Source organism: Salvelinus alpinus, chromosome 10 (assembly GCF_045679555.1).
Source record: "Salvelinus alpinus chromosome 10, SLU_Salpinus.1, whole genome shotgun sequence".
NCBI lineage: Eukaryota > Metazoa > Chordata > Actinopteri > Salmoniformes > Salmonidae > Salvelinus > Salvelinus alpinus.
Window position 1 is genome coordinate 70,243,418 of NC_092095.1, and position 26,693 is coordinate 70,270,110.

General features: G+C 46.2%; 1 protein-coding gene across 6 annotated transcripts in view; it reads right to left on the reverse strand.

The window, feature by feature from the left end:
- The window catches only part of scml2 (Scm polycomb group protein like 2), a 69,521-nt gene that overhangs the window by 5,484 nt on the left and 37,344 nt on the right, over window positions 1–26,693 (reverse strand). For 4 of the 6 annotated variants that reach the window (XM_071330805.1, XM_071330804.1, XM_071330806.1 and 1 more), the window contains 6 exons: window positions 16,547–16,830; window positions 12,701–12,830; window positions 7,876–8,079; window positions 3,816–3,998; window positions 3,265–3,420; window positions 74–319 (listed from right to left, as the gene is read on the reverse strand). In XM_071330805.1, coding sequence (XP_071186906.1) covers window positions 74–319; window positions 3,265–3,420; window positions 3,816–3,998; window positions 7,876–8,079; window positions 12,701–12,830; window positions 16,547–16,830 — 1,203 coding nt within the window. The remainder of the gene's footprint in view (window positions 1–73; window positions 320–3,264; window positions 3,421–3,815; window positions 3,999–7,875; window positions 8,080–12,700; window positions 12,831–16,546; window positions 16,831–26,693) is intronic. The other 2 variants (XM_071330807.1, XM_071330808.1) reach the window with 2 other exon arrangements.

Consider the following 26,693-nt stretch of genomic DNA (forward strand, 5'->3'; position numbering starts at 1 on the left):
AATGGCCAACTACAATCCAGAGGCACACACAAGGCCCGCCCAGTCAGCCAGCCAATGGGGGTTCAGCTCTTACAAGGCCTACCTTCCACTCTTCTCTGTAGCCCTCTGGACCCCAGGTCGGGAGGGTTGGGGGCCAGGCGCCTGAGGGGTGGTGGTGGGGGGTGACCAGGGCCAGACCCAGGGTAGTAGGGGCTGCTGGACCCCTGGCCACGGTACTCTGAGGTGGTGCGTTGTGTCAGGGGGCGAGGGGTCATGGAGGGAGAGGTGGAGGTGTCCATAGGGTCCTCAGTCAACCCGTTCTCACTGCGAGGAAGGGGCTCTGATGGAGGGTAAGAGAGGTAGGATCGTCAGCGTATAGACACACACACTAATACAGTGTCACACACACATGAATTCTTAAAGTAAAATGCCATCTAATAATGTGTCATGAGAAACTTAACAAGTGTTTGATGATTGGTGATTAATCATGAAGTGGTAGCTTAGCCGTTAGCTGCTTGACGATTAATCATGTAGTGGTAGCTTAGCCGTTAGCTGCTTGGTGATCGGTGATTAATCCTGAAGTGGTAGCTTAGCCTTTAGCTGCTTGGTGATTAATCATTAAGTGGTAGCTTAGCCGTTAGCTGCTTGGTGATTAATCATGAAGTGGTAGCTTAGCCGTTAGCTACTTGGTGATCGGTGATTAATCATGACGTGGTAGCTTAGCCGTTAGCTGCTTGGTGATCGGTGATTAATCATGACGTGGTAGCTTAGCCGTTAGCTGCTTGGTGATTAATCATGAAGTGGTAGCTTAGCCGTTAGCTGCTTGGTGATTAATCATGAAGTGGTAGCTTAGCCGTTAGCTACTTGGTGATCGGTGATTAATCATGACGTGGTAGCTTAGCCGTTAGCTGCTTGGTGATCGGTGATTAATCATGACGTGGTAGCTTAGCCGTTAGCTGCTTGGTGATTAATCATGAAGTGGTAGCTTAGCCGTTAGCTGCTTGGTGATCGGTGATTAATCATGAAGTGGTAGCTTAGCCGTTAGCTGCTTGACGATTAATCATGTAGTGGTAGCTTAGCTGTTAGCTGCTTGGTGATCGGTGATTAATCATGAAGTGGTAGCTTAGCCGTTAGCTGCTTGACGATTAATCATGTAGTGGTAGCTTAGCTGTTAGCTGCTTGGTGATTAATCATGAAGTGGTAGCTTAGCCGTTAGCTGCTTGACAATTAATCATGTAGTGGTAGCTTAGCCGTTAGCTGCTTGGTGATCGGTGATTAATCATGAAGTGGTAGCTTAGCCGTTAGCTGCTGATGCAATTACATTGAACAGTGGCAGGTCATCAATATCTGTACAGTTACTAAGACTTCATTAATAAACTATACAAGCGGAAGTTTTAATGAATCAAACAGCAGTTATGCATTAAGGAAAGTGTTTCAATAATGTCGAATCAGGATGCAATAAGAAGGAAGACGATTGGCCACAACTATCACTCTACTGATGACACAAGGAAGTGGTTATTTGTGTTAATTCAGTAGAGTGGTCCTTCTAGTTAATCACAGTGTCCAGTCCAGCACTGGGCTGCATCTTAATAGTGTAGAGAAGCTTCCTCTCCTTCTAGTTAATCACAGTGTCCAGTCCAGCACTGGGCTGCATCTTAATAGTGTAGAGAGGCTTCCTCTCCTTCTAGTTAATCACAGTACCCAGTCCAGCACTGGGCTGCATCTTAATAGTGTAGAGAGGCTTCCTCTCCTTCAAGTTAATCACAGTGCCCAGTCCAGCACTGGGCTGCATCTTAATAGTGTAGAGAGGCTTCCTCTCCTTCTAGTTAATCACAGTGCCCAGTCCAGCACTGGGCTGCGTCTTAATAGTGTAGAGAGGCTTCCTCTCCTTCAAGTTAATCACAGTGTCCAGTCCAGCACTGAGCTGCATCTTAATAGTGTAGAGAGGCTTCCTCTCCTTCAAGTTAATCACAGTGCCCAGTCCAGCACTGGGCTGCATCTTAATAGTGTAGAGAGGCTTCCTCTCCTTCAAGTTAATCACAGTGTCCAGTCCAGCACTGGGCTGCATCTTAATAGTGCAGAGAGGCTTCCTCTCCTTCAAGTTAATCACAGTGTCCAGTCCAGCACTGGGCTGCATCTTAATAGTGCAGAGAGGCTTCCTCTCCTTCTAGTTAATCACAGTGTCCAGTCCAGCACTGGGCTGCATCTTAATAGTGTAGAGAGGCTTCCTCTCTTTCTAGTTAATCACAGTGCCCAGTCCAGCACTGGGCTGCGTCTTAATAGTGTAGAGAGGCTTCCTCTCCTTCTAGTTAATCACAGTGTCCAGTCCAGCACTGAGCTGCATCTTAATAGTGTAGAGAGGCTTCCTCTCCTCCTAGTTAATCACAGTGCCCAGTCCAGCACTGGGCTGCGTCTTAATAGTGTGGAGAGGCTTCCTCTCCTTCTAGTTAATCACAGTGCCCAGTCCAGCACTGGGCTGCGTCTTAATAGTGTAGAGAGGCTTCCTCTCCTTCTAGTTAATCACAGTGTCCAGTCCAGCACTAGGCTGCATCTTAATAGTGTAGAGAGGCTTCCTCTCCTTCTAGTTAATCACAGTGTCCAGTCCAGCACTAGGCTGCATCTTAATAGTGTAGAGAGGCTTCCTCTCCTTCTAGTTAATCACAGTGTCCAGTCCAGCACTAGCCTGCATCTTAATAGTGTAGAGAGGCTTCCTCTCTTTCTAGTTAATCACAGTGTCCAGTCCAGCACTAGGCTGCATCTTAATAGTGTAGAGAGGCTTCCTCTCCTTCTAGTTAATCACAGTGTCCAGTCCAGCACTGGGCTGCGTCTTAATAGTGTAGAGAGGCTTCCTCTCCTTCTAGTTAATCACAGTGCCCAGTCCAGCACTGGGCTGCATCTTAATAGTGTAGAGAGGCTTCCTCTCCTTCTAGTTAATCACAGTGTCCAGTCCAGCACTGGGCTGCATCTTAATAGTGTAGAGAGGCTTCCTCTCCTTCTAGTTAATCACAGTGCCCAGTCCAGCACTGGGCTGCGTCTTAATAGTGTAGAGAGGCTTCCTCTCCTCATTTCATCTGCACTGACATTAAAGAACTGGACAGGTGAAAGTCAATTCCTGAGTAGCTATCCTCCATTTAGTTTTTTCCTTATCCTGTATTTTGTGTTTATATATCAGTACTGAAGGAGACGAGATGACAAAGGAAGGACAGGAGGTAATTTCAAACTATTGCGATGCATCCCCAGTGAGTGCACCAGGGGTAGCTCTGAGGCTGAGGGGTGTTAGTGTACCTTCCGAGGGGTGTGCCTCTGTGCTGTGCAGCCGTTTGGAGGAGGACAGGGGGGCAGGGTAAAGGTTACAGTCCCTGTCTCTGTCCATCTGGAAGCGCCTGCTCCTTCCTACGGCGCCTCTGGCTATGGACAAGGCCTCTGACATCTCTTCTTTTACTGAAGACAACAGAGGAGAGGAGAGAGACGGCATCAGCTACTGCCAACTGAGGGCCGCTCAGATATCTCTATAAACTTGTGTTTTTTGGGGTCTGATGTTTCATGTGGGTCAGTGACCTGTTGAAGGAAATGCTATGACATTATAGATGACCAATGGAATATTAGAGAAATAGCCACAGTTTCTAATGTGACTGTTGATGGTGTAGGTTGATGGAAAATACATGCTGCCTTGTGGCTTTGTGACAAAGATAAGGAAAAGCTCACCAACACACACACACACACACACACACACACACACACACACACACACACACACACACACACACACACACACACACACACACACACACACACACACACACACACACACACACACAATGGTTTGCAGGCATTACCTGACGTGCTCCTGTCGTAGGCTGTGTGTCCAGTGGAGGCCATGAATGCAGGGCTGAAGGGTTGGGAGGAGAACAGGTTGTCACTCTGCAGCTGGTGACACAGAGTCTCCATGAACCTGAGCACGAAGGAGGCAGAGGAGGCCTGGGGCAGCTTGACATAGTGGATCCCCCCATCAGAGCGCACTGCCGGGTGGGAGACAGAACAGATAGACACAGTCATATGGTATCTAGCTGATTACAGAGGCACTGAAGGCCTGGGGCAGCTTGACATAGACGAGCCTTCCGTCACTACGTACTGGGAGGGGAGAAAGCACACGTCAGTGTTGGACTGAACCAGAGTCCCCCGAAGTCATTGTTCTGGTGATGTGGTTGTACAGTTGAAGTCAGAAGTTTACAAACACTTAGGTTGGAGTCATTAAAACTTGTTCTTCAACCACTCCACAAATTTCTGGTTAATTTCTGGTCAGAAAAGAAAGTGTAGACCTCCACAAGTCTGGTTCATCCTTGGGAGCAATTTCCAAACGCCTGCAGGTACCACGTTCATCTGTACAAGCAATGGTACGCAAGTATAAACACCATGGGACCACGCAGCCGTCATACCGCTCAGGAAGGAGACGCGTTCTGTCTCCTAGAGATGAACGTACTTTGGTGCAAAAAAGTGCAAATCAATCCCAGAACAACAGCAAAGGACCTTGTGAAGATGCTGGAGGAAACGGGTACAAAAGTATCTATATCCACAGTCAAACGAGTCCTATATCGACATAACCTGAAAGGCCGCTCAGCAAGGAAGAAGCCACTGCTCCAAAACCTCCATAAAAAAGCCAGACTAGGGTTTGCAACTGCACATGGGGACAAAGATCGTAGTTTTTGGAGAAATGTCCTCTGGTCTGATGAAACAAAAATAGAACTGTTTGGCCACAATCACCATTGTTATGTTATGAGGAAAAAGGGGGATGCTTGCAAGCCGAAGAACACCATCCAAACACCATCCAAACACCATCCAAACCGTGAAGCATCTCAAGACATCAGTCAGGAAGTTAAAGCTTGGTCGCAAATGGGTCTTCCAAATGGACAATGACCCCAAGCATACTTCCAAAGTTGTCGCAAAATGGCACAACAAAGTCAAGGTATTGGAGCGGCCATCACAAAGCCCTGACCTCAACCCTATAGAAAATATGTGGGCAGAACTGAAAAAGCATGTGCGAGCAAGGAGGCCTACAAACCTGACTCAGTTACACCAGCTCTGTCAGGAGGAATGGGCCAAAATTCACCCAACTTATTGTGGGAAGCTTGTTGAAGGCCACCCGAAACGTTTGACCCAAGTTAAACAATTTAAAGGCAATGCTACCAAATACTAATTGAGTGTTTGTAAACTTCTGACCCACTGGGAATGTGATGAAAGAAATAAAAGCTGAAATAAATCATTCTCTCTACTATTATTCTGTCATTTCACATTCTTAAAATAAAGTGGTGATCCTAACTGACCTAAAACAGGGAATTTTTACTAGGATTAAGTGTCAGGAATTGTGAAAAACTCAGTTTAAATGTGTTTGGCTAAGGTGTATGTAAACTTCCGACTTCAACTGTATGTATCTGGGCTGAGAGAGGCAGGCAGAGGCACTCAGCAGATGCAGAAATGACTGGCTTTACCAGGCATCCATCACATAGTGTTTCAACAGCTAGGTAAAGCGCTATCTGTTAGGGGCCTGACCATACTATATTATCACCATACTTATGTATGGAGATTCTCACAATTCTATATGTATTGTGATTCGATACTGTGATTTTATTGCGATTCCATGTTCCAAACGTATTGCTCACCATTTGTCTGCTGTCGAGGAACAAGAGAGAACCATGATAACCATGAATCTATGGCGCAGTAATAGACATGATTATTTGGTTTCTATGGCACAGTAACAGACAGGATTATTTGGTTTCTATGGCGCAGTAACAGACAGGATTATTTGGTTTCTATGGCGCAGTAACAGACATTATTATTTGGATTCTATGGCACAGTAACAGACATTATTATTTGGATTCTATGGCGCAGTAACAGACAGGATTATTTGGTTTCTATGACGCAGTAACAGACATTATTATTTGGATTCTATGGCACAGTAACAGACAGGATTATTTGGATTCTATGGCGCAGTAATAGACATGATTATTTGGTTTCTATGGCACAGTAACAGACATGATTATTTGGTTTCTATGGCGCAGTAACAGACATGATTATTTGGTTTCTATGGCGCAGTAACAGACATGATTATTTGGTTTCTATGGCGCAGTAACAGACATGATTATTTGGTTTCTATGGCGCAGTAACAGACATGATTATTTGGTTTCTATGGCGCAGTAACAGACATTATTATTTGGTTTATATGGTGCAGTAACAGATGGCCCAGCATCAGATGACCCCCCCCCCACACACACACACAGACTGGGACCCCCCCGGGGAGCCCCTCCCAAACCAGGTTACGCACACATGTCACTTCTCATTACCCCCAGACACATGACATCAGCTGCTGCACACACACTTTATCCCACCAGGCATTATCCAGTGCACCATGTGGGCCCTGCAGCCTAAACCAATTCCTACTGCCTGATTGAATCCCCAGCCTACCCCCATATTCCCAATTGGTATTTGGCATTATTTTAATGAGAACTGAGGAACTATTTGAATATGTAGCCCTGTCTGTGTAGAGTAGACGGTCCAGGGGCCGGGGTGTTCTTCTGGCTTCTTCATCATGTCATGACATCACTGTGGAGTAACAACCCTGGTGTTTCTGTCCAGTGAGGTTTGGACCATCTGGGTTCGGACCCGAGTCTCCGACACATCACGGGACTGTGTTAGCGCGCTGAACTAAAGCCTACAGGCATTAGCTTGAGGAAGCTAACAAGTCCTCAGCTCACAGACAAGCTTAGTTACTCATCACGTCAGCACAGCAGTTCACCGACCCTCCTTCATTACACAACCATAGAACACCTCATGATGTCATGAGAACGATACAATACTACACTAGCTATAACCACAGACCATATATCAGGACAGGCCCCAGCTAAAATGGCTGACCAACTGTTCCATTCTGATGTATAGGGACTACATGACATCAGCCTATCTAGGGTTCTATATCTATAATACACCTGATGATCTCTCCTCCTATCTAGGGTTATACATCTATGGCTATAATACCTCTGATGATCTCTCCTCCTATCTAGGGTTATACATCTATGGCTATAATACCCCTGATGATCTCCCCTCCTATCTAGGGTTATACATCTATGGCTATAATACCTCTGACGATCTCTCCTCCTATCTAGGGTTATATAACTATGGCTATAATACCTCTGATGATCTCTCCTCCTATCTAGGGTTATATAACTATGGCTATAATACCTCTGATGATCTCCCCTCCTATCTAGGGTTATACATCTATGGCTATAATACCCCTGATGATCTCTCCTCCTATCTAGGGTTATATATCTATGGCTATAATACCTCTGATGATCTCTCCTCCTATCTAGGGTTATACATCTATGGCTATAATACCTCTGATGATCTCTCCTCCTATCTAGGGTTATACATCTATGGCTATAATACCTCTGATGATCTCTCCTCCTATCTAGGGTTATATAACTATGGCTATAATACCTCTGACGATCTCTCCTCCTATCTAGGGTTATACATCTATGGCTATAATACCCCTGATGATCTCTCCTCCTATCTAGGGTTATACATCTATGGCTATAATACCTCTGATGATCTCCCCTCCTATCTAGGGTTATACATCTATGGCTATAATACCTCTGATGATCTCCCCTCCTATCTAGGGTTATACATCTATGGCTATAATACCCCTGATGATCTCTCCTCCTATCTAGGGTTATATATCTATGGCTATAATACCTCTGATGATCTCTCCTCCTATCTAGGGTTATATATCTATGGCTATAATACCTCTGATGATCTCTCCTCCTATCTAGGGTTATATATCTATGGCTATAATACCGCTGACTATCTCTCCTCCTATCTAGGGTTATATATCTATGGCTATAATACCTCTGATGATCTCTCCTCCGTCGGACTGGGACTGTAGGAAGCTGAAGAGGAAGGTAGGCTGGTAGGCACAGTCCACACATGCCTGAACAGCCTGCTGTAGGACAGTGTTGACCGGACCCGGCCCAAAGTGGTCCGGTAGCTGCTGCAACTGCTTCCTGTCCAGGTGTGGGCCGCAGGCGCCGTGCTTGTTCACGTACACACACACTGGGGGAGAGAGAGAGAAAGAGAGAGATGAAGGTCAGGGGTCAGGAAGCACTAGAACATGTCTAAAGCTTCATTCTAGACGGATCAGTTACATCACTCAGAACAAGGGACCAGCTGGACTGCTCTAGACGGATCAGTTACATCACTCAGAACAAGGGACCAGCTGGACTGCTCTAGACGGATCAGTTACATCACTCAGAACAAGGGACCAGCTGGACTGCTCTAGACGGATCAGTTACATCACTCAGAACAAGGGACCAGCTGGACTGCTCTAGACGGATCAGTTAAATCACTCAGAACAAGGGACCAGCTGGACTGCTCTAGACGGATCAGTTACATCACTCAGAACAAGGGACCAGCTGGACTGCTCTAGACGGATCAGTTACATCACTCAGAACAAGGGACCAGCTGGACTGCTCTAGACGGATCAGTTACATCACTCAGAACAAGGGACCAGCTGGACTGCTCTAGACGGATCAGTTACATCACTCAGAACAAGGGACCAGCTGGACTGCTCTAGACGGATCAGTTACATCACTCAGAACAAGGGACCAGCTGGACTGCTCTAGACGGATCAGTTACATCACTCAGAACAAGGGACCAGCTGGACTGCTCTAGACGGATCAGTTACATCACTCAGAACAAGGGACCAGCTGGACTGCTCTAGACGGATCAGTTACATCACTCAGAACAAGGGACCAGCTGGACTGCTCTAGACGGATCAGTTACATCACTCAGAACAAGGGACCAGCTGGACTGCTCTAGACGGATCAGTTACATCACTCAGAACAAGGGACCAGCTGGACTGCTCTAGACGGATCAGTTACATCACTCAGAACAAGGGACCAGCTGGACTGCTCTAGACGGATCAGTTACATCACTCAGAACAAGGGACCAGCTGGACTGCTCTAGACGGATCAGTTACATCACTCAGAACAAGGGACCAGCTGGACTGCTCTAGACGGATCAGTTACATCACTCAGAACAAGGGACCAGCTGGACTGCTCTAGACAGATCAGTTACATCACTCAGAACAAGGGACCAGCTGGACTGCTCTAGACGGATCAGTTACATCACTCAGAACAAGGGACCAGCTGGACTGCTCTAGACGGATCAGTTACATCACTCAGAACAAGGGACCAGCTGGACTGCTCTAGACGGATCAGTTACATCACTCAGAACAAGGGGCCAGCTGGACTGCTCTAGACGGATCAGTTACATCACTCAGAACAAGGGACCAGCTGGACTGCTCTAGACGGATCAGTTACATCACTCAGAACAAGGGACCAGCTGGACTGCTCTAGACGGATCAGTTACATCACTCAGAACAAGGGGCCAGCTGGACTGCTCTAGACGGATCAGTTACATCACTCAGAACAAGGGGCCAGCTGGACTGCTCTAGACGGATCAGTTACATCACTCAGAACAAGGGACCAGCTGGACTGCTCTAGACGGATCAGTTACATCACTCAGAACAAGGGACCAGCTGGACTGCTCTAGACGGATCAGTTACATCACTCAGAACAAGGGACCAGCTGGACTGCTCTAGACGGATCAGTTACATCACTCAGAACAAGGGACCAGCTGGACTGCTCTAGACGGATCAGTTACATCACTCAGAACAAGGGACCAGCTGGACTGCTCTAGACGGATCAGTTAAATCACTCAGAACAAGGGACCAGCTGGACTGCTCTAGACGGATCAGTTACATCACTCAGAACAAGGGACCAGCTGGACTGCTCTAGACGGATCAGTTACATCACTCAGAACAAGGGACCAGCTGGACTGCTCTAGACGGATCAGTTACATCACTCAGAACAAGGGACCAGCTGGACTGCTCTAGACGGATCAGTTACATCACTCAGAACAAGGGACCAGCTGGACTGCTCTAGACGGATCAGTTACATCACTCAGAACAAGGGACCAGCTGGACTGCTCTAGACGGATCAGTTACATCACTCAGAACAAGGGACCAGCTGGACTGCTCTAGACGGATCAGTTACATCACTCAGAACAAGGGACCAGCTGGACTGCTCTAGACGGATCAGTTACATCACTCAGAACAAGGGACCAGCTGGACTGCTCTAGACGGATCAGTTACATCACTCAGAACAAGGGACCAGCTGGACTGCTCTAGACGGATCAGTTACATCACTCAGAACAAGGGACCAGCTGGACTGCTCTAGACGGATCAGTTACATCACTCAGAACAAGGGACCAGCTGGACTGCTCTAGACGGATCAGTTAAATCACTCAGAACAAGGGACCAGCTGGACTGGTCTAGACGGATCAGTTAAATCACTCAGAACAAGGGACCAGCTGGACTGCTCTAGACGGATCAGTTAAATCACTCAGAACAAGGGACCAGCTGGACTGCTCTAGACGGATCAGTTTAATCACTCAGAACAAGGGACCAGCTGGACTGCTCTAGACGGATCAGTTTAATCACTCAGAACAAGGGACCAGCTGGACTGCTCTAGACGGATCAGTTAAATCACTCAGAACAAGGGACCAGCTGGACTGCTCTAGACGGATCAGTTTAATCACTCAGAACAAGGGACCAGCTGGACTGCTCTAGACGGATCAATTACATCACTCAGAACAAGGGACCAGCTGGACTGCTCTAGACGGATCAGTTACATCACTCAGAACAAGGGACCAGCTGGACTGCTCTAGACGGATCAGTTACATCACTCAGAACAAGGGACCAGCTGGACTGCTCTAGACGGATCAGTTACATCACTCAGAACAAGGGACCAGCTGGACTGCTCTAGACGGATCAGTTACATCACTCAGAACAAGGGACCAGCTGGACTGCTCTAGACGGATCAGTTTAATCACTCAGAACAAGGGACCAGCTGGACTGCTCTAGACGGATCAGTTAAATCACTCAGAACAAGGGATCAGCTGGACTGCTCTACACGGATCAGTTAAATCACTCAGAACAAGGGACCAGCTGGACTGCTCTAGACGGATCAGTTAAATCACTCAGAACAAGGGACCAGCTGGACTGCTCTAGACGGATCAGTTTAATCACTCAGAACAAGGCACCAGCTGGACTGCTCTAGACGGATCAGTTAAATCACTCAGAACAAGGGACCAGCTGGACTGCTCTAGACGGATCAGTTAAATCACTCAGAACAAGGGACCAGCTGGACTGCTCTAGACGGATCAGTTTAATCACTCAGAACAAGGGACCAGCTGGACTGCTCTAGACGGATCAGTTTAATCACTCAGAACAAGGGACCAGCTGGACTGCTCTAGACGGATCAGTTAAATCACTCAGAACAAGGGACCAGCTGGACTGCTCTAGACGGATCAGTTTAATCACTCAGAACAAGGGACCAGCTGGACTGCTCTAGACGGATCAATTACATCACTCAGAACAAGGGACCAGCTGGACTGCTCTAGACGGATCAGTTACATCACTCAGAACAAGGGACCAGCTGGACTGCTCTAGACGGATCAGTTACATCACTCAGAACAAGGGACCAGCTGGACTGCTCTAGACGGATCAGTTACATCACTCAGAACAAGGGACCAGCTGGACTGCTCTAGACGGATCAGTTACATCACTCAGAACAAGGGACCAGCTGGACTGCTCTAGACGGATCAGTTTAATCACTCAGAACAAGGGACCAGCTGGACTGCTCTAGACGGATCAGTTTAATCACTCAGAACAAGGGACCAGCTGGACTGCTCTACACGGATCAGTTAAATCACTCAGAACAAGGGATCAGCTGGACTGCTCTACACGGATCAGTTAAATCACTCAGAACAAGGGACCAGCTGGACTGCTCTAGACGGATCAGTTAAATCACTCAGAACAAGGGACCAGCTGGACTGCTCTAGACGGATCAGTTTAATCACTCAGAACAAGGCACCAGCTGGACTGCTCTAGACGGATCAGTTAAATCACTCAGAACAAGGGACCAGCTGGACTGCTCTAGACGGATCAGTTAAATCACTCAGAACAAGGGACCAGCTGGACTGCTCTAGCGTGGGAATATATACTGAGTGTACCAAACATTAGGAACACCTTCCTAATATGGAGTTGCACCCGCTTTTGCCCTCAGAACAGCCTCAATTCGTCAGGGCATGGACTCTACAAGGTGTCAACAGCGTTCCACAGGGATGCTGACCCATATTGACTACAATGCTTCCCACAGTTGTGTCAAGTTGGCTGGATGTCCTTTGGGTGGTGGACCATTTTTGATACACACGGGAAACTGTTGAGCGTGAAAACCCCAGCAGCGTTGTAGTTCTTGACACAAACTGGTGCGCCTGGCACCTACTAGCATACCCCGTTCAAAGACACTAATCTTTTACCTTGTCCATTCCCCCTCTGAATGGCACACAGACACAATCCATGTCTCAGCTGGCTCAGGGCTTTAAACTCCTTGTTTAACCCGTCTCCTCCCCTTCATCTACACTGATTGAAGTGGATTTAACAATGACATCGATAAAGGATCATCGTTTCAACATGGATTCACCTGATCAGTCTATGTCAAGGAAAGAGCAGGTGTTCCTAATGTTTTGTCCACTCAGTGTATATCTGTTAATACAGCGATCTGTTAAATGGCATCAATGTTATTATGTATCTGCCAGGACTGAGTCTTACCTGTGGAGACCACTCCAGGGCTGGAGCTGAGGCTGGTGTCCTTTGGTCCATGAAGGTTGATCAGTCTGGTCTCCGAGGCTGTAGTATATACAGAGCCTGTCCCCGAGGAGGGCAGCACACGAGGCTTCCTCTGAACAAACACAACCTTGTTCACTGACAACTCTCTGATCCCTGTCATATACTGACACTACACAGCACCCCCTCTGATCCCTGTCATATACTGACACTACACAGCACCCCCTCTGATCCCTGTCATATACTGACACTACACAGCACCCCCTCTGATCCCTGTCATATACTGACACTACACAGCACCCCCTCTGATCCCTGTCATATACTGACACTACACAGCACCCCCTCTGATCCCTGCCATATACTGACACTACACAGCACCCCCTCTGATCCCTGTCATATACTGACACTACACAGCACCCCCTCTGATCCCTGTCATATACTGACACTACACAGCACCCCCTCTGATCCCTGTCATATACTGACACTACACAGCACCCCCACTGATCCCTGTCATATACTGACACTACACAGCACCCCCTCTGATCCCTGTCATATACTGACACTACTCAGCACCCCCTCTGATCCCTGTCATATACTGACACTACACAGCACCCCCTCTGATCCCTGTCATATACTGACACTACACAGCACCCCCTCTGATCCCTGTCATATACTGACACTACACAGCACCCCCTCTGATCCCTGTCATATACTGACACTACACAGCACCCCCTCTGATCCCTGTCATATACTGACACTACACAGCACCCCCTCTGATCCCTGTCATATACTGACACTACACAGCACCCCCTCTGATCCCTGTCATATACTGACACTACACAGCACCCCCACTGATCCCTGTCATATACTGACACTACACAGCACCCCCTCTGATCCCTGTCATATACTGACACTACACAGCACCCCCTCTGATCCCTGTCATATACTGACACTACACAGCACCCCCTCTGATCCCTGTCATATACTGACACTACACAGCACCCCCTCTGATCCCTGTCATATACTGACACTACACAGCACCCCCTCTGATCCCTGTCATATACTGACACTACACAGCACCCCCACTGATCCCTGTCATATACTGACACTACACAGCACCCCCTCTGTTCCCTGTCATATACTGACACTACACAGCACCCCCTCTGATCCCTGTCATATACTGACACTACACAGCACCCCCACTGATCCCTGTCATATACTGACACTACACAGCACCCCCTCTGATCCCTGTCATATACTGACACTACACAGCACCCCCACTGATCCCTGTCATATACTGACACTACACAGCACCCCCTCTGTTCCCTGTCATATACTGACACTACACAGCACCCCCACTGATCCCTGTCATATACTGACACTACACAGCACCCCCTCTGATCCCTGTCATATACTGACACTACACAGCACCCCCTCTGATCCCTGTCATATACTGACACTACACAGCACCCCCTCTGATCCCTGTCATATACTGACACTACACAGCACCCCCTCTGATCCCTGTCATATACTGACACTACACAGCACCCCCTCTGATCCCTGTCATATACTGACACTACACAGCACCCCCTCTGATCCCTGTCATATACTGACACTACACAGCACCCCCTCTGATCCCTGTCATATACTGACACTACACAGCACCCCCTCTGATCCCTGTCATATACTGACACTACACAGCACCCCATCTGATCCCTGTCATATACTGACACTACACAGCACCCCCTCTGATCCCTGTCATATACTGACACTACACACCACCCCCTCTGATCCCTGTCATATACTGACACTACACAGCACCCCCTCTGATCCCTGTCATATACTGACACTACACAGCACCCCCTCTGATCCCTGTCATATACTGACACTACACAGCACCCCCTCTGATCCCTGTCATATACTGACACTACACAGCACCCCCTCTGATCCCTGTCATATACTGACACTACACAGCACCCCACGGTAATAATACCACTGTGATGATGTCATACAACATCGTGTATACTGATTGGACTGGACATACTGTGATGATGTCATACAACATCGTGTATACTGATTGGACTGGACATACTGTGATGATGTCATACAACATCGTGTATACTGATTGGACTGGACACACTGTGATGATGTCATACAACATCGTGTATACTGATTGGACTGGACATACTGTGATGATGTCATACAACATCGTGTATACTGATTGGACTGGACATACTGTGATGATGTCATACAACATCGTGTATACTGATTGGACTGGACACACTGTGATGATGTCATACAACATCGTGTATACTGATTGGACTGGACACACTGTGATGATGTCATACAACATCGTGTATACTGATTGGACTGGACATACTGTGATGATGTCATACAACATCGTGTATACTGATTGGACTGGACATACTGTGATGATGTCATACAACATCGTGTATACTGATTGGACTGGACATACTGTGATGATGTCTTACAACATCGTGTATACTGATTGGACATAAATTCCTCCAGGAGTGTTAACTGGAGCCAATCACTGCAACCAGTCACACATGTACATTTCATTAAACAGATAGACAATACAATCACTGCAACCAGTCACACATGTACATTTCATTAAACAGATAGACAATACAATCACTGCAACCAGTCACACATGTACATTTCATTAAACAGATAGACAATACAATCACTGCAACCAGTCACACATGTACATTTCATTAAACAGATAGACAATACAATCACTGCAACCAGTCACACATGTACATTTCATTAAACAGATAGACAATACAATCACTGCAACCAGTCACACATGTACATTTCATTAAACAGATAGACAATACAATCACTGCAACCAGTCACACATGTACATTTCATTAAACAGATAGACAATACAATCACTGCAACCAGTCACACATGTACATTTCATTAAACAGATAGACAATACAATCACTGCAACCAGTCACACATGTACATTTCATTAAACAGATAGACAATACAATCACTGCAACCAGTCACACATGTACATTTCATTAAACAGACAGACAATACAATCACTGCAACCAGTCACACATGTACATTTCATTAAACAGATAGACAATACAATCACTGCAACCAGTCACACATGTACATTTCATTAAACAGATAGACAATACAATCACTGCAACCAGTCACACATGTACATTTCATTAAACAGATAGACAATACAATCACTGCAACCAGTCACACATGTACATTTCATTAAACAGACAGACAATACAATCACTGCAACCAGTTACACATGTACATTTCATTAAACAGATAGACAATACAATCACTGCAACCAGTCACACATGTACATTTCATTAAACAGACAGACAATACAATCACTGCAACCAGTCACACATGTACATTTCATTAAACAGATAGACAATACAATCACTGCAACCAGTCACACATGTACATTTCATTAAACAGATAGACAATACAATCACTGCAACCAGTCACACATGTACATTTCATTAAACAGATAGACAATACAATCACTGCAACCAGTCACACATGTACATTTCATTAAACAGATAGACAATACAATCACTGCAACCAGTCACACATGTACATTTCATTAAACAGATAGACAATACAATCACTGCAACCAGTCACACATGTACATTTCATTAAACAGACAGACAATACAATCACTGCAACCAGTCACACATGTACATTTCATTAAACAGATAGACAATACAAATGATGTACCAATAAGCATACTTTTTCAGTCCAGTACGAAACTCAATCTGGATCCAGGAAACTGGTTCATTGACCATAGCCCCTTACCTTGCTCCCGGGCTTGGGCCCCCTCTTCTTATGGGGTCTGGGTGCTAGCTGGGAGCCGGAGAGCTGTGGCGTACCATTCAGAGCAGCCTCTGCTGCTGCCTCCGCCGCTGCCTTGAGCAGGGCGATGGTCTGCAGTTTGGGGCGCCGGCCCCGGACCCCCTTCCGCACGGGCAGAGGGGGCAGCGGGTGGGGCAGGCGATAGGAGGAGGGGGACTGCATGGGGCGTCTGGAGGGGGTGGGGGGAGAGGAGGAGGCTGGGAGGAAGAGGGCCTTGGGGAGGGTGACTGAAACGAGAGGAAAGGCAAAAGGTGGAATTAGAAAATCACCATGGGAAGTTATTTGCCACTGCAATATCACCAGGAACTCAGTCATTCACAACAACTGAAAACGTAGCTTATAATGACCATCGCTGTTTCTGTTTCTGACCCAAGGTTCATTTAATAATGTTGCATTTCAATACAGCTATTGTTGAATCAATCCATGGTATTAAGGCGTATGAAAAGGGGAGCTACGGTTCTGGGAGGCAAAACAGGAGGACTTCCTGGACACACACACAAATCAATCACTGTCTGTTCCGATACGAGTTAAGAATTCCACTGAGGTGAAGCGAGTCTACACTCTGCAGCACCAGTAGATCAAACACTGTCTGACACACATGAATAACAACTATGATCTTCCCGCTTTGATTCAAAAGCTACAGCTCAAAGTCAGACTTCATACATAATACTACTTCCAATCCTACACACAAACAATCTACCTCCCCCAGCTCCAGCCAGGCGGCCAAAGGGTCTTTAAAATATCCAAAGCGTCACATTTCCACTCCTCGTGTTGGTTGGCTACATTTCAAGTGTTCGCTGTTCGCCCATTTTCCCCTCAAAACATTGGGTCAGTGGAAGGAATGGTTGGAATCTTTAAGAGGAGGAAAGGGAAGCATTAGAGGCAGGAATCTTTAAGAGGAGGAAAGGGAAGCATTAGAGGCAGGAATCTTTAAGAGGAGGAAAGGGAAGCATTAGAGGCAGGAATCTTTAAGAGGAGGAAAGGGAAGCAGTAGAGGCAGGAATCTTTAAGAGGAGGAAAGGGAAGCAGTAGAGGCAGGAATCTTTAAGAGGAGGAAAGGAAAGCAGTAGAGGCAGGAATCTTTAAGAGGAGGAAAGGGAAGCAGTAGAGGCAGGAATCTTTAAGAGGAGGAAAGGGAAGCATTAGAGGCAGGAATCTTTAAGAGGAGGAAAGGGAAGCAGTAGAGGCAGGAATCTTTAAGAGGAGGAAAAGGAAGCAGTAGAGGCAGGAATCTTTAAGAGGAGGAAAGGGAAGCAGTAGAGGCAGGAATCTTTAAGAGGAGGAAAGGGAAGCAGTAGAGGCAGGAATCTTTAAGAGGAGGAAAAGGAAGCAGTAGAGGCAGGAATCTTTAAGAGGAGGCAAGGGAAGCAGTAGAGGCAGGAATCTTTAAGAGGAGGAAAGGGAAGCAGTAGAGGGAGGAATCTTTAAGAGGAGGAAAGGGAAGCAGTAGAGGCAGGAATCTTTAAGAGGAGGAAAGGGAAGCATTAGAGGCAGGAATCTTTAAGAGGAGGAAAGGGAAGCATTAGAGGCAGGAATCTTTAAGAGGAGGAAAGGGAAGCAGTAGAGGGAGGAATCTTTAAGAGGAGGAAAGGGAAGCAGTAGAGGCAGGAATCTTTAAGAGGAGGAAAGGGAAGCATTAGAGGCAGGAATCTTTAAGAGGAGGAAAGGGAAGCAGTAGAGGCAGGAATCTTTAAGAGGAGGAAAAGGAAACAGTAGAGGCAGGAATCTTTAAGAGGAGGAAAGACATACCAGAGTATTCCATCACATTGGGGATAAGGGATACGTTTCCAGTGTGTTTTGTTCTCTGGGTCTAACAAGACTTTTGTCTGGGGCCCTCCCCCCTTTCATTACAGAGGTCAGGGGTCAGCCTCCCCTGAGACCAGCCAGGTAATCCCCTTCTGCAGACAGCCTGCCTTCATCTCACCTAGATCACAACACTGGGCTACTGTTACATGTTCAGTTACTAAACTCAAACCTACCATTTCTACTATGAGGTTTAGGTTTGTTATAACACTGCGATGCCAGTCAATAGTTTCAAAGACAGTTGAACCAAATGAAAAGCTAGTCTAATATACAGACAATGGGTTTTCTAGGGGTGAGGTTCTCTAAGGGTTGAAATCTTTGTATTTAAACAGCTTGGTATACAGGGCACTTATTATATAGACAGGGCCTTGTAGCTAAACACATCCCTAAACCAGCTATAAAGACAGACACGTATTATATAGACAGGACTAAACACATCCCTAAACCAGCTATAAAGACAGACACGTATTATATAGACAGGATTAAACACATCCCTAAACCAGCTATAAAGACAGACACGTATTATATAGACAGGATTAAACACATCCCTAAACCAGCTATAAAGACAAACACTTATTATATAGACAGGATTAAACACATCCCTAAACCAGCTATAAAGACAGACACGTATTATATAGACAGGATTAAACACATCCCTAAACCAGCTATAAAGACAGACACTTATTATATAGACAGGATTAAACACATCCCTAAACCATCTATGACAGACACTTATTATATAGACAGGATTAAACACATCCCTAGACCATCTATGACAAACACTTATTATATAGACAGGATTAAACACATCCCTAGACCATCTATGACAAACACTTATTATATAGACAGGATTAAACACATCCCAAGACCATCTATGACAAACACTTATTATATAGACAGGATTAAACACATCCCTAGACCATCTATGACAGACACTTATTATATAGACAGGATTAAACACATCCCTAGACCATCTATGACAAACACTTATTATATAGACAGGATTAAACACATCCCTAGACCATCTATGACAAACACTTATTATATAGACAGGATTAAACACATCCCTAGACCATCTATGACAGACACTTATTATATAGACAGGACTAAACACATCCCTAGACCAGCTATAAAGACAAACACTTATTATATAGACAGGATTAAACACATCCCTAAACCAGCTATAAAGACAGACACGTATTATATAGACAGGATTAAACACATCCCTAAACCAGCTACAAAGACAGACACGTATTATATAGACAGGATTAAACACATCCCTAAACCAGCTATAAAGACAGACACGTATTATATAGACAGGACTAAACACATCCCTAAACCAGCTAGGATAAAGTAATCCTTCTAACCCCCCCCCCCCTTAAAAGAGTTAGATGCACTATTGTAAAGTGGTTGTTCCACTGGATATCATAAGGTGAATGCACCAATTTGTAAGTCGCTCTGGATAAGAGCGTCTGCTAAATGACTTAAATGTAATGTAAATGTAGACCATCTATGACAAACACTTATTATATAGACAGGATTAAACACATCCCTAGACCATCTATGACAGACACTTATTATATAGACAGGATTAAACACATCCCTAGACCATCTATGACAGACACTTATTATATAGACAGGACTAAAGACATCCCTAGACCATCTATGACAAACACTTATTATATAGACAGGATTAAACACATCCCTAGACCATCTATGACAGACACTTATTATATAGACAGGATTAAACACATCCCTAGACCATCTATGACAAACACTTATTATATAGACAGGATTAAACACATCCCTAGACCATCTATGACAGACACTTATTATATAGACAGGACTAAACACATCCCTAGACCATCTATAATGACAGACAATAGCAGTATAACCTTATTTCTATTAGGTATTGAGATATATATATATATATAGATTATTTGTTCACTCTTTATGCGCAATGCAGAGAAGACTGGAAGAAGAATTATCATTTAATTATCATAGTGAATTATTCTAATGTTTGTTTATGTGTCAATTAATCCCATAAGGGACGGGTTGCCAATTGGCGATTTGACATGAATTTCTTTTTTTCATTCATTAAAAAATGTAATTCATTCATTCATCCAGCAGCAGGTAAAACTACCATATTCAAATATCCTTCTCTCATTACTGCTCTATTTAATCTCAGCTGTCGTTTATAACTAATTCTTATCATGACTAGCAGACTACTGACTTAGACTTTTAAATTCTACTGGAGCTCAATGCCTCCTCTCCTTCTGGTCCCTGTCTCTCTATCTGGCCCAGCAACACAATGGAGTGGAAGGTCTAGGAGGAGATCTGCCATTCAAAGCATCACGTCAACCCATCCATCAATAGAGGTGAAAAAAATGGCACATCCAGAGAAAGACATTGAAAGGCATTGTGGGTAATCACACAAAAGCAGCCAGTGGCACAAGTCAGTCCACGATTCAGAGTTTTATTATTAGTAGCAGTGTGTGTGTGTGTGTGTGTGTGTGTGTGTGTGTGTGTGTGTGTGTGTGTGTGTGTGTGTGTGTGTGTGTGTGTGTGTGTGTGTGTGTGTGTGTGTGTGTGTGTGTGTGTGTGTGTGTGTGTGTGTGTGTGAGTGTGTGTGTGTGTGTGTGTGTCAAATATGCCCTGATAAGCATCTCCTATTTCAACAGAACTCTAGACTGGTTGTCTAGTAGAGAGCAGACCTCTACTGCATTCTCTAAGGGCCAGCAAAATGCCTCTATGGCTGGCTCTACAGCGTTCTCTAAGGGCCAGCAAAATGCCTCTATGGCTGGCTCTACAGCGTTCTCTATGGGCCAGCAAAATGCCTCTATGGCTGGCTCTACAGCGTTCTCTAAGGGCCAGCAAAATGCCTCTATGGCTGGCTCTACAGCGTTCTCTAAGGGCCAGCACAATGCCTCTATGGCTGGCTCTACAGCGTTCTCTATGGGCCAGCAAAATGCCTCAATGGCTGGCTCTACAGCGTTCTCTAAGGGCCAGCAAAATGCCTCTATGGCTGGCTCTACAGCGTTCTCTATGGGCCAGCAAAATGCCTCTATGGCTGGCTCTACAGCGTTCTCTATGGGCCAGCAAAATGCTTCTATGGCTGGCTCTACAGCGTTCTCTAAGGGCCAGCAAAATGCCTCTATGGCTGGCTCTACAGCGTTCTCTATGGGCCAGCAAAATGCCTCTATGGCTGGCTCTACAGCGTTCTCTAAGGGCCAGCAAAATGCCTCTATGGCTGGCTCTACAGCGTTCTCTAAGGGCCAGCAAAATGCCTCTATGGCTGGCTCTACAGCGTTCTCTATGGGCCAGCAAAATGCCTCTATAGCGTTCTCTATGGGCCAGCAAAATGCTTCTATGGCTGGCTCTACAGCGTTCTCTAAGGGCCAGCAAAATGCCTCTATGGCTGGCTCTACAGCGTTCTCTATGGGCCAGCAAAATGCCTCTATGGCTGGCTCTACAGCGTTCTCTAAGGGCCAGCAAAATGCCTCTATGGCTGGCTCTACAGCGTTCTCTAAGGGCCAGCAAAATGCCTCTATGGCTGGCTCTACAGCGTTCTCTAAGGGCCAGCAAAATGCCTCAATGGCTGGCTCTACAGCGTTCTCTAAGGGCCAGCAAAATGCCTCTATGGCTGGCTCTACAGCGTTCTCTATGGGCCAGCAAAATGCCTCTATGGCTGGCTCTACAGCGTTCTCTATGGGTCAGCAAAATGCTTCTATGGCTGGCTCTACAGCGTTCTCTAAGGGCCAGCAAAATGCCTCTATGGCTGGCTCTACAGCGTTCTCTAAGGGCCAGCAAAATGCCTCTATGGCTGGCTCTACAGCGTTCTCTAAGGGCCAGCAAAATGCCTCTATGGCTGGCTCTACAGCGTTCTCTAAGGGCCAGCAAAATGCCTCTATGGCTGGCTCTACAGCGTTCTCTAAGGGCCAGCAAAATGCCTCTATGGCTGGCTCTACAGCGTTCTCTATGGGCCAGCAAAATTCCTCTATGGCTGGCTCTACAGCGTTCTCTATGGGCCAGCAAAATGCTTCTATGGCTGGCTCTACAGCGTTCTCTAAGGGCCAGCAAAATGCCTCTATGGCTGGCTCTACAGCGTTCTCTATGGGCCAGCAAAATGCCTCTATGGCTGGCTCTACAGCGTTCTCTAAGGGCCAGCAAAATGCCTCTATGGCTGGCTCTACAGCGTTCTCTAAGGGCCAGCAAAATGCCTCTATGGCTGGCTCTACAGCGTTCTCTAAGGGCCAGCAAAATGCCTCTATGGCTGGCTCTACAGCGTTCTCTAAGGGCCAGCATAATGCCTCTATGGCTGGCTCTACAGCGTTCTCTATGGGCCAGCAAAATGCCTCTATGGCTGGCTCTAAAGCGTTCTCAAAGGGCCAGCAAAATGCCTCTATGGCTGGCTGTACAGCGTTCTCTATGGGCCAGCAAAATGCCTCTATGGCTGGCTCTACAGCGTTCTCTAAGGGCCAGCAAAATGCCTCTATGGCTGGCTCTACAGCGTTCTCTAAGGGCCAGCAAAATGCCTCTATGGCTGGCTCTACAGCGTTCTCTAAGGGCCAGCAAAATGCCTCTATGGCTGGCTCTACAGCGTTCTCTAAGGGCCAGCAAAATGCCTCTATGGCTGGCTCTACAGCGTTCTCTATGGGCCAGCAAAATGCCTCAATGGCTGGCTCTACATCGTTCTCTAAGGGCCAGCAAAATGCCTCTATGGCTGGCTCTACAGCGTTCTCTATGGGCCAGCAAAATTCCTCTATGGCTGGCTCTACAGCGTTCTCTATGGGCCAGCAAAATGCTTCTATGGCTGGCTCTACAGCGTTCTCTAAGGGCCAGCAAAATGCCTCTATGGCTGGCTCTACAGCGTTCTCTATGGGCCAGCAAAATGCCTCTATGGCTGGCTCTACAGCGTTCTCTAAGGGCCAGCAAAATGCCTCTATGGCTGGCTCTACAGCGTTCTCTAAGGGCCAGCAAAATGCCTCTATGGCTGGCTCTACAGCGTTCTCTAAGGGCCAGCAAAATGCCTCTATGGCTGGCTCTACAGCGTTCTCTAAGGGCCAGCATAATGCCTCTATGGCTGGCTCTACAGCGTTCTCTATGGGCCAGCAAAATGCCTCTATGGCTGGCTCTAAAGCGTTCTCAAAGGGCCAGCAAAATGCCTCTATGGCTGGCTGTACAGCGTTCTCTATGGGCCAGCAAAATGCCTCTATGGCTGGCTCTACAGCGTTCTCTATGGGCCAGCAAAATGCCTCTATTGCTGGCTGTACAGCGTTCTCTAAGGGCCAGCAAAATGCCTCTATTGCTGGCTGTACAGCGTTCTCTAAGGGCCAGCAAAATGCCTCTATTGCTGGCTCTACAGCGTTCTCTAAGGGCCAGCAAAATGCCTCTATGGCTGCTTAAGCAGCTTGGAAAAAGGTTTCATTGAGAGATGAGGGAAAGTGGGGGAAGAACAGACGAGTGTTTTGTTTCACAAGGAGGGAAACACTAGGGGCAGGGCTACCCCCCCACACACACACAGACACACACACACACACACACACACATTCGCTCTAGCACATACAGACACACGACAATACTCCACAACAGCTTAGCGAGCAATAGACAAAAACATATTTTAGTTCCAAGTCAAGACAAAGTTTCATTTCCATTCCATTAAACTGTCCCTCTTGTTGTTCTAACATAGAACCTTCCATTCAGTTTATATTAAACTGTCCCCCTAGTTGTTCTAACAGAGCCTTCTATTCAGTTTATATTAAACTGTCCCTCTTGTTGTTCTAACATAGAACCTTCCATTCAGTTTATATTAAACTGTCCCTCTTGTTGTTCTAACATAGAACCTTCCATTCAGTTTATATTAAACTGTCCCTCTTGTTGTTCTAACAGAGCCTTCCATTCAGTTTATATTAAACTGTCCCTCTTGTTGTTCTAACATAGAACCTTCCATTCAGTTTATATTAAACTGTCCCCCTAGTTGTTCTAACATAGAGCCTTCCATTCAGTTTATATTAAACTGTCCCCCTAGTTGTTCTAACATAGAACCTTCCATTCAGTTTATATTAAACTGTCCCCCTAGTTGTTCTAACAAAGAACCTTCCATTCAGTTTATATTAAACTGTCCCCCTAGTTGTTCTAACAAAGAACCTTCCATTCAGTTTATATTAAACTGTCCCCCTAGTTGTTCTAACAAAGAACCTTCCATTCAGTTTATATTAAGCTGTCCCTCTTGTTGTTCTAACATAGAACCTTCCATTCAGTTTATATTAAACTGTCCCTCTAGTTGTTCTAACATAGAACCTTCCATTCAGTTTATATTAAACTGTCCCCCTAGTTGTTCTAACAAAGAACCTTCCATTCAGTTTATATTAAACTGTCCCCCTAGTTGTTCTAACATAGAGCCTTCCATTCAGTTTATATTAAACTGTCCCCCTAGTTGTTCTAACATAGAACCTTCCATTCAGTTTATATTAAACTGTCCCCCTAGTTGTTCTAACAAAGAACCTTCCATTCAGTTTATATTAAACTGTCCCCCTAGTTGTTCTAACAAAGAACCTTCCATTCAGTTTATATTAAACTGTCCCCCTTGTTGTTCTAACAAAGAACCTTACATTCAGTTTATATTAAGCTGTCCCTCTTGTTGTTCTAACATAGAACCTTCCATTCAGTTTATATTAAACTGTCCCTCTTGTTGTTCTAACATAGAACCTTCCATTCAGTTTATATTAAACTGTCCCTCTTGTTGTTCTAACAAAGAACCTTCCATTCAGTTTATATTAAACTGTCCCCCTAGTTGTTCTAACACAGAACCTTCCATTCAGTTTATATTAAAATGTCCCTCTAGTTGTTCTAACATAGAACCTTCCATTCAGTTTATATTAAACTGTCCCCCTAGTTGTTCTAACATAGAACCTTCCATTCAATTGATATTAAACTGTCCCCCTAGTTGTTCTAACATAGAACCTTCCATTCAGTTTATATTAAACTGTCCCCCTAGTTGTTCTAACATAGAACCTTCCATTCAATTGATATTAAACTGTCCCCCTAGTTGTTCTAACATAGAGCCTTCCATTCCATTCCGTTAAACCTGTCCTGTGTTCTGCAGTAGGAGTGTAAGGAGTTAATCATGACGGGTCATTTCAGGCTGACCCAATGACCCGGTGGCCAGGAGGTCTGGAGCCCCGGGGCGGTGAGGGGCGCTACTACTGGGGCTGAGAAGTGTGGCTCCTGCCTGGCGGCCTGGATGACTGGTTGGGGGTTGGGTCGGGGCCTGTGTGTGTGTGTGTGTGTGTGTGTGTGTGTGTGTGTGTGTGTGTGTGTGTGTGTGTGTGTGTGTGTGTGTGTGTGTGTGTGTGTGTGTGTGTGTGTGTGTGTGTGTGTGTGTGTGTGTGTTTGACCACGCCTCAAGCCGTATTACCCAGCTCTCCCTCCTGTAATATTTCCATTTCAGTTTGAACTGGGAGCTCTGGAGGGAATCAGAACCATTGAGCTCCCTGGTGCAGTGTGAATATAAACCACATGCTTTGAGACCAGAGAAGGACTGGGGTTTAGAGAGGAGGTAGTATGGTAGACCAGGGGAGGACTGGGGTTTAGAGAGGAGGTAGTATGGTAGACCAGGGAAGGACTGGGGTTTAGAGAGGAGGTAGTATGGTAGACCAGGGGAGGACTGGGGTTTAGAGAGGAGGTAGTATGGTAGACCAGGGGAGGACTGGGGTTTAGAGAGGAGGTAGTATGGTAGACCAGGGGAGGACTGGGGTTTAGAGAGGAGGTAGTATGGTAGACCAGGGGAGGACTGGGGTTTAGAGAGGAGGTAGTACGGTAGACCAGGGGAGGACTGAGGTTTAGAGAGGAGGTAGTATGGTAGACCAGGGGAGGACTGGGGTTTAGAGAGGAGGTAGTATGGTAGACCAGGGGAGGACTGGGGTTTAGAGAGGAGGCAGTATGGTAGACCAGGGGAGGACTGGGGTTTAGAGAAGAGGTAGTATGGTAGACCAGGGGAGGACTGGGGTTTAGAGAGGGGGTAGTGTGGTAGACCAGGGGAGGACTGGGGTTTAGAGAGGAGGTAGTGTGGTAGACCAGGGAAGGACTGGGGTTTAGAGAGGGGGTAGTATGGTAGACCAGGGAAGGACTGGGGTTTAGAGAGGAGGTAGTATGGTAGACCAGGGAAGGACTGGGGTTTAGAGAGGAGGTAGTATGGTAGACCAGGGGGGGACTGGGGTTTAGAGAGGAGGTAGTATGGTAGACCAGGGGAGGACTGGGGTTTAGAGAGGAGGTAGTACGGTAGACC